The sequence below is a fragment of the Stenella coeruleoalba genome (genome assembly GCF_951394435.1).
Source record: "Stenella coeruleoalba genome assembly, chromosome: 8".
In the NCBI taxonomy this organism is placed as follows: domain Eukaryota; kingdom Metazoa; phylum Chordata; class Mammalia; order Artiodactyla; family Delphinidae; genus Stenella; species Stenella coeruleoalba.
This window is the reverse complement of record NC_137154.1, coordinates 8467494-8482181: the sequence shown is the minus strand read 5'-3', so window position 1 is coordinate 8482181 and position 14688 is coordinate 8467494. Positions and strand designations below refer to the sequence as shown.

At 42.4% G+C, this 14688-nt stretch overlaps 1 protein-coding gene across 3 annotated transcripts in view; it reads left to right on the top strand.

Annotated features, from left to right (window-relative positions):
- Positions 1-178: 178 nt before the first annotated feature.
- Positions 179-14688, top strand: part of RTN3 (reticulon 3) — a 61866-nt gene continuing 47356 nt past the window's right edge. For all 3 annotated transcript variants that reach the window (XM_079928676.1, XM_079928674.1, XM_079928675.1), the window contains exon 1: positions 179-493. In XM_079928676.1, the coding sequence (XP_079784802.1) occupies positions 349-493 (145 nt within the window). In that variant the 5' untranslated portion in view covers positions 179-348. The remainder of the gene's footprint in view (positions 494-14688) is intronic.

Sequence of the window (14688 nt, the reverse complement as noted above, 5' to 3'; positions counted from 1 at the left end):
CCCACCCCAGCCACTGGCCCTGGCGCTGGGCGAAGCCAGTTTTGCCCCTCCTTCCCTGTTAGAGCGCGGAGGGACAGTTCTTGCGCCTGCGCCCTGCGTCACTGGGCGCCTCAACTTGACCGCCCCCCGCCCGCGCCACCAGCCCGAGGGCCCTTTGTGCGCCTGCGCGCTCGCGCTTCCGCCCTCTCGCGGCGCTCGGCTAAGGCAGTCTGTCTGTCGGACTCTGTCCTCGGAGCGAGGAGAGGCGAGGCGACTTCGGAGAGCCAGCCGCCCTATTATTTTCTTTTCCCTCCCTCTCTCCCGTCCCACATCGCTATTCACCCCTCTCCCGCCTTTGCTTGCGCAGCCATGGCGGAGCCGTCGGCGGCCACTCAGTCCCCATCCGTCTCCTCGTCATCCTCCGTGGCCGAGTCCTCTGCGCCCGGTGGCGGCGGCGGGAGCCCGGGAGCCTGCCCCGCCCTGGGGACGAAGAGCTGCGGCTCCTCCTGTGCTGGTGAGGCGCGCCGGGGGACCCCGACCTCGGGAGGGGGGTGCCTTCGGGGTCAGGGACTGCAAGTCACTCTTGCGTACTGGAGGCTTCAGCCCCCGGGAAGGAGCGTCTGGAAAATGGGGTAAGGGGGAGGGGAGCGTCAGGTCTTGCAGGCGGTGAGGGAATAACGGGGTGTGAGGAAAACAGGTTGGGGGAGGGGAGATACTCTGGAGAGTGGGCGTTAACGCCGAGACTGGGCAGGTGGGAAAAGACACGGGTTCGGGGGGAGCCGTCCTCTGAATCAGGGTGATTTAGTGGAGGATTAGAGAGATTGAGCGGATTGGGGCAGGTTGGTGGTAGGAGAAATGACTCCTTACGATTTTGAGGGGATGGTGGTGAAAGGGTTGGGTTGCATTGCAGGTTTTGCAAACAGGTGTTGACATAATCAGCCATTCGTAGTCTTCCAAAAATCATGGGTTTTTTTGGTTGCCCGTGGGAAAGATGAGGAAGTTTAATGGCAACACTGAGGCCGTTTTCTATACTGTTTTCATCTGCTGTTAATTTTTTGTGGCCAGACACCGAATGCCCGATTTTTCTGAGGCTCCGAGGTAGAAGGAGGCGTGATGAGAATAGCTCAGGGAAGATTTGGGAGGGAGCTGCTGATGGTCCAAGATGGATCCGTGGCTGCATCTGCAACACAGCCTGCTCTTCACTGGCGCGGCGTGGGGGTGGGGACACGAGGGTAGCTGCTTATATTCTAGAGGATAATAGGTAGAGTCATGCCAAGCCATCAACATATTTTAATTTCATGCTTTTTGTCGGCTATTATTGATCGAAGTATAACAAAAGGGGGTGTTTCCCGCAGACAGGGGGAGGGGGAGAAAAGTCAGACAAAGCAGGGGCTGGTTGAACCCCCTTCTCCTCCCATCTCTGTGAAAGACTAGGAGGGAAGCTGCAGGCCGCTTTCAGTTTCCATTGTATAACGCGTCTGCCTGGTGGTGGGAGCTGGCTGGCAAGCTCCCCTCGTGCAGAGATCTGCAGTGCAGATGCCTTCTTGAGGGGGGAAAAAAAAAGCACCATGAGCAGGTGGTGATTCTTAAAGGAACTCAGTCTTCCAAGAAAAAGAAAAAAAAAAGCATTTTGTCAAAAGAAGGGCCATAAGCTTGGCAGAGTACAGATAATTTTGCTGTTTATTTAGTTACCTTAAAGGATTTTGAGACGTTTTAAAATGCTTCAACGTCTCCTTTGCCAGAATCTTGGGTTGATTGTTCTAAAGAACAAAACTGATCTTAGCCCTAAATATATTCTCTACGTGTTTTTCGAACAGTGGATTTCCACGTAAGAGCTTTGGTACTCATTTGGATTTTCCAGTGTGGTTATGGCCATTTCAGTAGAAACAGTATCAGAGGAAGCTTCTGCAAGGCCAAGATTACATGTCCAGATAAATGAACGAAGCAAGCAAATTTAGAACCCTTGTCCCCTTTAAACTACCACTGCTTCTCCTCCAAATTTTTGTGTTCTGGGCAAAGGTCCAGATGAACAGCAGCTTCCTTATATATTTAGCAACTTGGTGTTTTGGCTCTAATCACTTGTCATTGGTTACTGTTTGGTTTTTGGCCCTTTTGTGCATACCTTTTGATTTCTCTTGGTTTTAAATTTTTGATACAGTTGAAAAATAAATTAGATACTCTCTCCACCTTAAAGTCTTACCCATTGCAAATATGTATTAATATTGTGTAAAAATCATTAATACAGTTTTAGTGGGTTCAGTGCAAGATCCTCATTTGTCAGGTCAGTACTGGAAAAGTTTAGCTTAAGACACTGCAGTATATAGTCATCATTTCATTGCAGAAGCTCTTCCTCCTTACAGAATGCTTTCTCCATCTCTGAGGAAATGTCTCAAGCTTTTGCACCATGAAAATAAGATGAAGTCTGTTATTCCAAAATTTGACTCATTTAAAATGGATTCTTGGGCTTCCCTGGTGGCGCAGTAATTGAGAGTCCGCCTGCCGATGCAGGGGACACGGGTTCGTGCCCCGGTCCGGGAAGATCCCATATGCCGCAGAGCGGCTGGGCCCGTGAGCCATGGCCGCTGAGCCTGCGCGTCCGGAGCCTGTGCTCCGCAACGGGAGAGGCCACAACAGTGAGATGCCCGCGTACCGCAAAAAAAAAAAAAAAAAAGGATTCTTAAAAAATTTACCTTGTTTTAAAAATCTCTAAGTGTTGATGTCAACCTTTAGCTTCACTTTCATTCACCAAGCTCCTCTTGGTTTTAGAGACTTTCAAAAAATAAAAAAAAGAAGAGGAAGTGGTCACTTGGTGCCTGCAGGAGACAATTGTGTCTTGACTGACCTGTCCAAATTTTAGAAATTTAGTTCCTACCTAAAGGTGATCAGCAATAGCACTCTCTCTTCCAGTGCATCGGGTGTTAGTGCAGCTGGCAGTGATGTACGCTTGGAGAAGGTCGGGGCCAGGATTGGCTTCCCAGATTTCTGCCTTTGAAGGAAAGTGAGGATTTCAAAGGCAGAAATTTGAGGTTGAGGTAGAAAATACGGAAATAATGAGTGCTCTTTTCAGGATGAGGGTTGCCTTATTAGACATCAAGTATAGATACCTGTCTATTGTCTGATGTTTAAAAGTGCTTTAATAGCTTGTTGTCTATAGCCTTTGAAATTCTATAACTTGCTAGGGACTATTCTTTATTACTGCTCTGAAAATCATGGTGCCAAAATAAAGCTACATTTCTTGTGTCTGTTTGTGGAAGTTAGCTTAAAGCAAAAACAGCTTGGACAACTAAAAAATATTTTAATGCTTTAAATACTTCTTTTTCACTCATGAAACTAAGTTGTTCTGTGTACTTTCTAAGGCATCATTTTTACGCTTTGTTCTAACACGTCAATCAATCATATGATTATGTAACTTGTATTTTCAGTCTTAACTCTTAAGTAAAAAAGAACTCTGACCACCCGTTCAACGCTGACAGCTGTATTGTATTCATGTCCCATTAGCAGTGACAGTATAACATGGTGATAAACACACAGACTTGAGCCCCAGAGACACCTAGATTTCAATCCTGTCTCTCTCATTAATTGTATGACCTTGTGTACATCCTAAGCCTCAGGAACGTGACCTAGACAAATTTGCTTTGCTGCCGTTAGATCCTAACTTTGATTGAATAACGATACCTAGTACTTGATACATCTATTTACAGGTTTGAAACACATAGATACAAAAAACAGTTGAATTACAAGTGAGAAATCATTTAATCTTCCTCCCAGTAAAGGATGCTCTATCTTTTTCTGCTTTCTAAAAGCGAGTCAGTTGTTTCAGCTTTTGACCCCTCATATTAATAAGAGCTGCCACTCCTTTCACTCACCTGATCTGTTAAAGAAGTTGAGGGGGAGCCAGGATGTTTCATAGATCGCTTGGCATCAGTATGCTTAAATACTTTCTGCAGCATTCTGACCATAAGTATAGTCATGATACATTGTGAAACTCCTATCAGTGGAAGCAAGAGTACAGGAGACAGCAAGAATGAATGGTCATGTCAATATGGTTCACAAATGCCTGTTGACTAAGGTGGTTTTTATTCCCCAGGAATAGAAGATTTCTTTTAATGCTGTTTTCTTTTAGAGTCCATTCACAAATAGTTTAACGACTATGATCAAACAAACCAGTCTGCATATATTTAACACTTACACCTTCCTTAAATTGAAATGTCTTGGGAATTGTTTATGTAGTAGCTGGTAAGAGCATCAGTGTTTTTATTTTTATTATTTTAGTGATGGTCTGAAAACAAAATAAAACTCATACTATTGCTTTTATTGTATTCTGTGGTGAGGAAATTATATACTGGTCCTGATATAGGAGGCACCTGTTTAATCCTGTGCAGGTTACAAACGTTTGTAAACAAAGCTTGGTAGTGAAGGAATTGGTGCTGTGCCTTTGAAGGGCCAGGGGAAAGTTAAGGTTTCCAGTTTTGTGTGAGCCAAGAGGTTGTTTGTTCTTTAGAAGGGCGCTTCTCTTTAGACTAGCCATAAACCTAGAATTTACCACTTTTGTAATTCTGAGCAGAATTAACAAAAGCTCCAAATAAATGGTTAGCTATGCATATTTGTTGCGTGTACCTAGCTTATAGTTTGTGTTCAACTTTATTGTTAATGATGAATTTATAACTGCCTCCTAAACTGTACAGACTTGTGAAAAATATATAAATTTCATAATAAAACGTTTAAAATAAAAACTACCAAGTCGGTATTATGTTCGTATCAGGAGTTGTGCAGGAGACTGACAGCTTTTATTCTGTTTATTCATAACAACTATTCTAGAAATAATTTGGATCATCGGGTATGTTATAGGTGTTTTGAAAAAGTACGTATGCTACATAAGTTTAGCTGTAATCAGTATTGCTTGCGATTACATCATTGAAGTCTTTTACTGCATATCTGACTAGTAACATCTGTTATTAGAGTATGACATGTTACTCTGTAATACTGCAATTTCAGAGAGAATCTGTTTATTTATTTATTTATTTTTTTGACGGGGTCGGGGGAGGCTGCACTGCATGGCTTGTGGGATCTTAGTTCCCCGACAAGGGACTGAACCCGGGCCACGGCAGTGAAAGCGCCGAGTCCTAACCACTGGACCGCCAGGGAATTCCCAGAGAGAATCCCTTTAAATACTGTATAGGATTTGCATTTCTGTTTTACGTTTTGGGGTGGTGGTGGTAATTGTTACCAATTAGCCTCCTCTTGTGATGGTCTCTTTAAATTTCAAAGAAATATTCGTATCTGTTTTTTCCAACCTACTGGTTGAGTTTTGCCTGTAAGCACATCATCATAACCTAGTGGGGAGGCGGGTTGGGGGGGTGGCAGAAGGAGCTGTTTGACTTGTTCCTCACTGGCAGTTTGCCCTTGAGGGTCTATTGAAGGGTATTCTGAAAAACATTTTTAGCAAAACTAATACAGAGCCACCTGAAGGCATTTCAGCAGTGAGCATTGTCTTCTTTTTACATAAAGGTGGAAATATTTGATTTTTTATATCTTATCTTTGTGTGTTGCTTTATGGTTTGATTTGTGCCCATACATTAACTTAATTCAACAAATGTTTGAGCATACATTAAAGCTCTTTGTTAGGTGCTGTGCGTACAACATCTCTCTAAGAGGCTGTATTCAATGGGAGAAAGACTTATATTTTTTATCTGTGAGGTGGGTAGTGAAATAAATCTCACTTTACAGGTGAGGAATCGGAAATTAAGTGATATGCCCAAAGGTTTGTGTCCGTGAAGTTGAAGATAGGATAAAACAGGGATAGAGGACCAACTCAGTTCTTTCAAATATGTACACTGCCTCTCTTTGAAATTTGAAACAACATGCGATAAAAACGGTTCAGTCACTCTCTTGAATTCAGTTATTGGTTTACTGAGTCCAGTTAACTTAGAAACCGTCACTTCTGGTCCCATGGTTCCTAAGCCGGGTGCCTTTTTGCTCCACCGTTCTACAGAAACATCTCTTGTCAAGTTCACCAGTTATTTTCCACATTGTTAAATCCAGTGGTTACTTCTCTTCCTCATTTTATTTTATTTTATTTTATTTTTTCTAAATTTATTTATTTATTTTTGGCTGCGTTGGATCTTCTTTGCTGTGTGCGGGCTTTCTCTAGCTGTGGTGAGCAGGGGCTACTCTTCGTTGCGGTGTGCGGGCTCCGCATTGCAGTGGGTTCTCTCATGCGGAGCTCTAGGCACTAGGCACGTGGGCTTCAGTAGTTGTGGCACACGGGCTCAGTAGTTGTGGCTCGCAGGCTTTAGAGCACAGGCTCAGTAGTTGTGGCGCAAGGACTTAGTTGCTCCGCGGCATGTGGGATCTTCCCGGACCAGGGCTCGAACCCGTGTCCCCTGCATTGGCAGGCGGATTCTTAACCACTGCACCACCAGGGAAGCCCTCTTCCTCATTTTAAATGCCCTTGATTCCTCCCTTTCCTTCATACAACAATTAGCAAATCCTGTTGATTCTACCTTCAGAATATATTCAGTGACTACTAGTTTTCTCAAGTTCCATTGCTACTACCCTGGTCCAGGCTGTTATCATAGCTCTCCTGGATCACTGCAGTTGCCTCCTAAGTGGTCTCCAGACTTTCTCCCTTGGCTCTCTTCAGTCTTTTCTCTGCACAGCAGCTGGTGTAAGCCTGCGAAAAATGTAAGTCAGATTATTTCACTCATTGGCAAATGCTCCAGTAGCTTCTGATCCCACTCAGATTAAATGCTGAAGTCCTTCGAAGGCTTATGAAGCCCTATAATATCTGGTCCCAGCCTCCGCCTTGCTCACCCAGCTTTAGCCACACTGATCTTGCTGTTCTTCACACCAGGAGTAGCTCTCTACCGCAGTCTTATTTGCTGTTCACTGTACCTAGAATGCTCTTCCCTCATACATTCTCGCAGCTCTTCACTCTCTTACCTCCTTTAGGTCTTTTCCTGGCCACCTGATCTAACTTGCACAAGAGAAAAAACACCTTATAGGCCTTTCCTGCTTTATTTTTCTTACCACTTGTCATAATCTATCTTACAGTATTTGACTTATTTATTTTGTATATTGTCTGTCTGCCACAGTAGAATATAAGTTCCATCAGAGTGGAGATTTTTGCTGCTTTATTCACTGCTCTATCTCTAATGCCTGAACAGAACCTGGCACAAAGCAGACCCTCAGATGTTTTTGAAAGAGAGCAGAGACCTTATTGTTTTTGTCCAGCAACTAAAACTAATCCTGGGCTCATAATAGATGTTCAATAAATTTATGGAATGGCTAGATAGTTGGAGAAACCCTATTCCCAGAAAAATATGCATATAAATGAAGTATTGCGTGAACTTTCACAGATTCATGAACTACTATGAAATCTACTCATAAACCTCAGGTAAAGAAAATTTAGTTTTTAAAAGTCAAATTATAAGCATTGGAAAAACTTACACATATGGAAATTGATATATTCATTTAGGTGCTGAGGAGAGAATTTTCATGTAAGCGCATAAAACTATATCCAAATATATCGTACGTTACTGTCCTTACTTCTGGACTTTAGGTATTAAGTCCACTAATGGCTTTAATCCATAAAATTATAACCACTTGAATGCCACATTTTGTGTATTAGAAAGAGACTCACTTCCAATAAGGACTCAATGGTAGGCTAGTCTGATGTGTCAGAATTTTAAAATATGTTAGAATAAGTTTGATTTCCATCTTACTCCTAACAGAATCTGAGATTTTGATCTGATACGTATCAAACATTATTTGGAGAAGGGTAAGATATTCCTAACAACAGTAAATGTAGCACTACTTTAGAAGTTGGGTTATTAAAATATTTGTAACCAATTTACTGTTTATACAGTCCAATTTGTTTCTTTCTGTCAGGCTTTCTAATGTTTCTTGTGCGACAAGAGTTCTGCTTATTTTTCCTCTTAGATTGCATATGCATTTACTCCACAAATGTACAAAGAAAGCTTTCCAACTCTTTTTAGTGTTGTAACAGAGTGAGCATCTTGACTTATACCAGAGGGAACTACATTGCTACATTAGTAGGACTAATATCCAGTAGGTACTCAAAGTCTGTTTTTGAAATAACAATTTAAACTTTTACTATTTAGTTTTCACCAAACATTCATTAAGGCTCTATAACGTTCAGGCCTCCATATTCTGTGCCTTCTACTATATGCTGACCATCATATTCTGTGCCTTATGAAAGATACAGGGACATGTAAGGTGGCCCTTAGCCGTAAGGTGCTTCCAGTCAGGTTGGAATTTATTTCCAATAGCAAATAAATTGAATTTATTTAACTAGATATTAGATCTTATCTAGGTTTATTGGTTCCAGAGGACCAAAACATTACTAATTGGTCTATTTGCCGTAGTTATATTAGCTCTAGTAAATTAAAAATTAGCCTGCCAGTTTATGTAGATTCTCCCCATGCCTTAAGTTTGGAAAGTGCTTAGTAACTTGCTTCCAAAGGGCACAGTGTAGAAGGGTGGGGAGAAGTACTACCATGGAGAAACTTGGCAAACTCTACCTCAGCCAGGGGATCAAGGTTAATATCATCAGTGGTAAGTCACATTGATAGTATGAACCGTTGATATGGTATGACAAGGATGGCCCTTCATCTCAGTGGAGGATTACCTCCCTAAAACTCATAACTCCAGTCTAACCATGAGAAAAACATCAGACAAATCCAAATTGAGGGGCATTCTGTAAAATATCTGAGCAGCACTGCTCAAAATTGTCCAGATCATCAAAAGTAAGGAAAGTCTGAGAAATTGTCGTAGCCCACAGGAGGCTCCAGAGACATGATGACAAAACGTGACGTGGTATCCTGGATGGGATCTTAGAACATGAAGGGGGCACTAGGGAAAAATTAATGAAATCACAACGAAGTGTGGGCTTTACTTATTAGTAGTGTATCAACATTAGTTCATTAACTCTGACAAATGTACCACAATACTAATGTAACATGTTAATGGCGGAAACAGTGCTGGATATAAAGCAACACTCTGCAATCTTTTTGCCTTTTCTGTAAATCTAAAATTATTCTAAAATAATTTTTTTTCAAAAAGAGAGAGAGAGAAAGACTTAATCATGAAATAGAAATTATTTTGGAAGAGGCAGGCAGGTCCGAGTAATGCAGTGGAGGTCCTAGCCAGCACAAAAAGGTAAGAAAAAGAAAAAAATGGCATTAAGTTTTGGGAGAAAAATCAGTCTGCCTATTCCTGGAGCTCTGATGGGGGAGAGGGCAGTAATTGGCTCCGTTTAGCAGTTTTTACTGAGATCATGAGTTGACATCAAGAATTGTGGTCATGAGAAAGAGTGGAAAGATTGACATTTTTTTGTGGCCCAGCTATAAAGCAAAAAGGAAAACTAAATGATAAAAATCATTTGTTTTGATATTAGAGAGAATTTTAAAATTTTACTTATTTATTTATTTAGCTGCACCGGGTCTTAGTTGGCGGCACATGGGATCTTTAAGTTGCAGCCTGTGGGATCTTTAGTTGCAGCACGCGAACTCTTAGTTGCGGCACGCGAACTCTTAGTTGCGGTATGTGGGATCTAGTTCCCTGAACAGGGATCAAACCCGGGCCTGCTGCATTGGGAGAGCGGAGTCTTAGCCACTGGACCACCAGGGAAGTCCCTGGAGAGAATATTAATATTAGAGAGAAAAGATGTTTAAAAGAACTGATGAATTTCTCATTTTCATTATATTAGTTTTAGATAAAATTTCAAATACTTTATTTTTCCTTATGTATTAGAAAATGCTTTAATAATCTATAGAAACTAACACAAAGGAAAAAGCTTTGGCGTTAAATTGTAGAAGTCATTCTACAAAGTTGTTCTTAGAGTAACTTACTTCTCTAAAAAATAGTCTGTATTCTGCTGGTGTTGAAGGACAGATATCACCAAAATAAACAATTCACTGAAGCTGTTTTTACTGCAGTTTAGAAAATTCAAACAGTCAGATTTATTTAGTATATTTTCCCCAGGTGATCTGACTGGTAGAGTGAGAGAGAAGAAGCACAGGCTTTCAGGAAAAGTTCAAGTTTAAATCTTGATTCTGACACTTATAAGCTTCAGTTTTTGTAAGGATTTGATTTATAATGTATATAAATACTTAATTCAGTGTCTATCACAGATACCTGGGACTCAGTAAGTGAAATGAAGCTGTTTTCAAAGAGAGTATAATTTTTTTTTTTTAGTTTTAGTTTTGACAGTTTGTTGCAGCTTACAGTATTATCAATATTGAAAATCCAGTGGTGTGAAGACTAATAAGATTATTCACTAAATGGTTTTATTGAAAGACTTGCTAGAGATCCCATTTTAGGTGTCCTTTTTCTCCCTTTAAGTAACTACCCCATTCCATGTAGGTGGGGAGCATAGGTATGTGTTAGGAAGTATAAGAAAAATGTGTGTTCATAATAGAAAATTTAGGAAACAAAAACGTAAAGAAAATTAAACATCCGTGGGTACTATATCCTTTCATTTTGTAACAATAATTTTTTTTCTTTTTTTCTTTTTTTTTTGCCGTACGCGGGCCTCTCACTGCTGCGGCCCCTCCCGCTGCGGAGCACAGGCTCCGGACGCGCAGGCTCAGCGGCCATGGCTCACGGGCCCAGCCGCTCCGCGGCATGTGGGATCTTCCCAGACTGGGGCATGAACCCGTGTCCCATGCATCGGCAGGCGGACTCTCAACCACTGCGCCACCAGGGAAGCCCTACAATACAGTTTTTAATGAATAGTATCCCATCGTATGGATATACCAAAACCTGTTTAACCAGTCCCTAATAGATTTTTATTAAATTTCCTTAATATTTGTGATGAACAATCTTATAACTTCATATTTGCACAGATTTATGGGACTTCCCTTGTGGTCCAGTGGTTAAGAATTTGCCTTCCAATGCAGGGGATGCAGGTTCGAACCCTGGTTGGGGAACTAAGATCCCACGTGCCGTGGGGCAACTAAGCCCACACCCATGCGCCACAATGGAAGAGCCTGCATGCCGCAACTAAGACCCGACACAGCCAAATAAATAAATAAAACATATATGCACGGATTTATTATTTTATATATAAATAAATCTAATTATTTATTGGAATTAGATTTCATCAGGTCCACTCGTACTTTTTTATCCCTTACCTTCCAGCAACTTCCTGGACTTTGTTCCTGCAAATATTGCTGCTTTTTCATGTTCAGTCTTTTCCCTTCTACTTGCTCCTTTCTCTATATAAATACGCTTGTCATTTCCATTCCTAAAACTCTTTCCCTTGACTCTGCCTCTCCCTCTAGCTGCTGCCCAGTTTTTAGTCCTTCCCTTTATCATCATACTTCACACACTTTAAACTTCCATTCAGTCTTCAGTGCCTGGCCCGCTCCCCACCCCTCTAACTATAGAGTCATCAATGCTAAATTACTTGATTACTTAATTTCAGTGACCCATCTGAAAGTCTTAACCACTCATCGGCTTTTTTTTTTAATATATTCATTTGTTTATTTGTTTTTATTTTTGGCTGTGTTGGGTCTTCGTTGCTGTGCATGAGCTTTCTCTAGTTGCAGCAAGCGGGGGCTACTCTGTTGCGGTATGCGGGCTTCTCATTGTTGTGGCTTTTCTTGTTGCAGAGCACGGGCTCTAGAGCGCAGGCTCAGTGTTGTGGCACATGGGCTTAGTTGCTCTGCGGCATGTGGGGTCTTCCTGGACCAGGGCTTGAACCCATGTCCCCTGAATTGGGAGGTGGATTCTTAACCACTGTGCCACCAGGGAAGCCCCACTCATTGGCTTTTGACTCTGTTAATCGTTCCCTAAAGCTTTCTCCAAGTGACACCATTTTCTCCCACATTGACTCCTTTCTGTCTCCTTCACTGATAGTTCTTTCTTGCTCCTCTTTAAATATTGGTAGTGTATCTCAAGCTTCCATTGTTAACAGCTCTCTGATTCTCCCTGGACAAATTCATTCACTCCAGTGGTGTCAGTTCTCACCCAGATGTTAACTCCCAGATGTTTATCTATAACCCTTACCTGTCTCCTGAGCTTATTCATATTGGCAAACAGTTTCCTCTTTGATATGCCTTAGACAACTTATTTTTTAGTGAAAATTAATATAAAGAATTCCTTCTCCTCTGTTTCATTCCCCAACCAAGTGGCATTTCATGTAGTCCTTCAGTCCTTTGATTTTTGCTTCTCCAGTCTCCAACATCCAATGACCAAGTCCAGGCCATTCTGTTCTGTCATATCTATCCCCTTTTTCCCATCCTCACTGCCTTAGTTAAGCCCTCATGTCTTGCCAAGATTATGTAGTAGCTTTTCATTTAAGTCCATACTCTACCCCGCTGCCAGAGTTCTCTTTAAAATACATGTGGCATTGTGAATCCCTTACCTCCAGTGATGCCTCATTATATATAATATCCAAATTTCATTACATGACATTTAAAGCCATTTGGAATCTGATCAGTTGTTCCTTCTCCCCAGAATGCCTTCCCCTGTCTTGTTCACCTGACGAACATCTCTTCTGCCTCTGCTGCGTTCCCACAATGCATACGGTTTTGCTGGTTTGTCTTTTTCAGTTGCTTGTGCACAACCATCATCTCTGTGCTAAGACAGTGCCTAGACCTAGCTACTTGAAGATAATGTTTGATTTAATTAATAGTATTTGAGCATTAAGGTTGCCTTTTTGGGGGTTCAGTTGCCCGTAGCATAAATATGGCATATGAGTACAACATGGTTGTGTAAGTTAGAAGACCTCATGCAATATTGTTGCAAACTACTACTGGTTATCTGTGTTCTGTATCAGAATAGATGCTATTGCATAAAACTTTGTATGTCGAAATTTTCCATTAGGAGAGGTGTCAGGTGGAGATGAAAAGTTCATAGGATCTTTTTTGTCATCAGGCTTATTTAGCATTTGGATTTTCAGATTTGTTCAGTTGGCAGAGATTTAATGTTGCAGATAATTGCATACAGAAGTGAACCCATCTGGGGGCCTTCCTGGTGGCGCAGTGATTAAGAATCCGCCTCCCAATGCAGGGGAGACGGGTTTGAGCCCTGGTCCGGGAAGATTCCCACATGCTGCGGAGCAACTAAGCCCCGTGCGCCACAACTACGGAGCCTGCGCCCTAGAGCCCATGTGCCACAACTACTGAAGCCCGAGCGCCTAGAGCCCGTGCTCTTCAACAAGAGAAGCCACTGCAGTGAGAAGCCAGTGCACCATAACAAAGAGTAGCTCCCTCTCGCTGCAACTAAAGAAAGCCCGTGCACAGCAACGAAGACCCAACGCAGCCATAAATAAATAAATAAATTTAAAAGAAAAGAAATGAACCCATCTGGAAACATTAAAGAAATAGAAATGCTTGCTTTAACAAGGAAAGGTGAATTGTTTTTCATTTGTAGGAGTAAATGTGATGCTTAATTTTAAGATAATTAAAAAGTAGTGAATTTTAAAATTCTGGTTTTGAGTTACTGAATTACTGCCTCTTGTCCACTAAATTCTGCCTTGGTGTTAACATGCTCCATTTCTGTTGACTAAATAGTTTGCTTTTTTGTTTTGTTTTGTTTTTGTTTGTTTTCTGCGGCACGCGGGCCTCTCACTGCTGCGGCCTCTCCTGCCGCGGAGCACAGGCTCCGGACTCACAGGCTCAGCGGCCACGGCTCACGGGCCCAGCCTCTCCGCGGCACGTGGGATCCCTCCGGACCGGGGCACGAACCCGCATCCCCTGCATCGGCAGGCGGACCCCCAACCACTGTGCCACCAGGGAAGCCCAATAGTTTGCTTTTTTTAACTGAAGTATAGTTGATGTTCAATATTATGTACATTACAGATGCACAGTGCAGTGATTCACAATTTTTACAGGTTATACTCCATTTATAGTTACTATAAAATATAGGCTATATTCCCTGTGTTGTATTTAGATTAGTACTTACAGATATAGTGATGGCCCAGTCCTTTAAAGCAATCTCCTCATTTTAAGTGTATTTCTAATATTTGTGAAAACATTTTTATAATTGCAAGAAAAAAGGCGTTAAGTAAAGATCAGTATATTTAGGGGCACTTTTGGAGGGTTTTGTTTTTCACATGCTGTTTTTATTAATTTTTTTCCATTTTACCACTGGCAATTTATATTCTGTTTGATTATTTTTAAGGCCAAAGGTTGTAGTGAAAAGCAAATCTCCCTCCTGCCGCAGACCTCAAAGTCCCTGTTTTTGCCAGTTAACAAATGGAGGCACACTGTATGCACTTAAGTACTTTGGTGTTTTTGTTTTTTTTTTTTGTGGTACGCAGGCCTCCCACTGTTGTGGCCTCTCCCATTGAGGAGCACAGGCTCCGGACGCGCAGGCTCAGCGGCCATGGCTCACGGGCCCAGCCTCTCCGCGGCACGTGGGATCCTCCCGGACCGGGGCACGAACCCGTGTCCCCTGCATCGGCAGGCGGACTCTCGACCACTGCGCCAGCAGGGGAGCCCCAGTACTTTGTGTTTTTTTTTTTTTTTTTTTTTGCGGTACGCGGGCGTCTCACTGTTGTGGCCTCTTCCGTTGCGGAGCACAGGCTCCGGACGCGCAGGCTCAGCGGCCATGGCTCACGGGCCTAGCCGCTTCGTGGCATGTGGGATCTTCCTGGACCGGGACACGAACCCGCGTCCCCTGCATCGGCAGGCGGACTCTCAACCACTGTGCCACCAGGGAAGCCCAGTACTTTGGTTT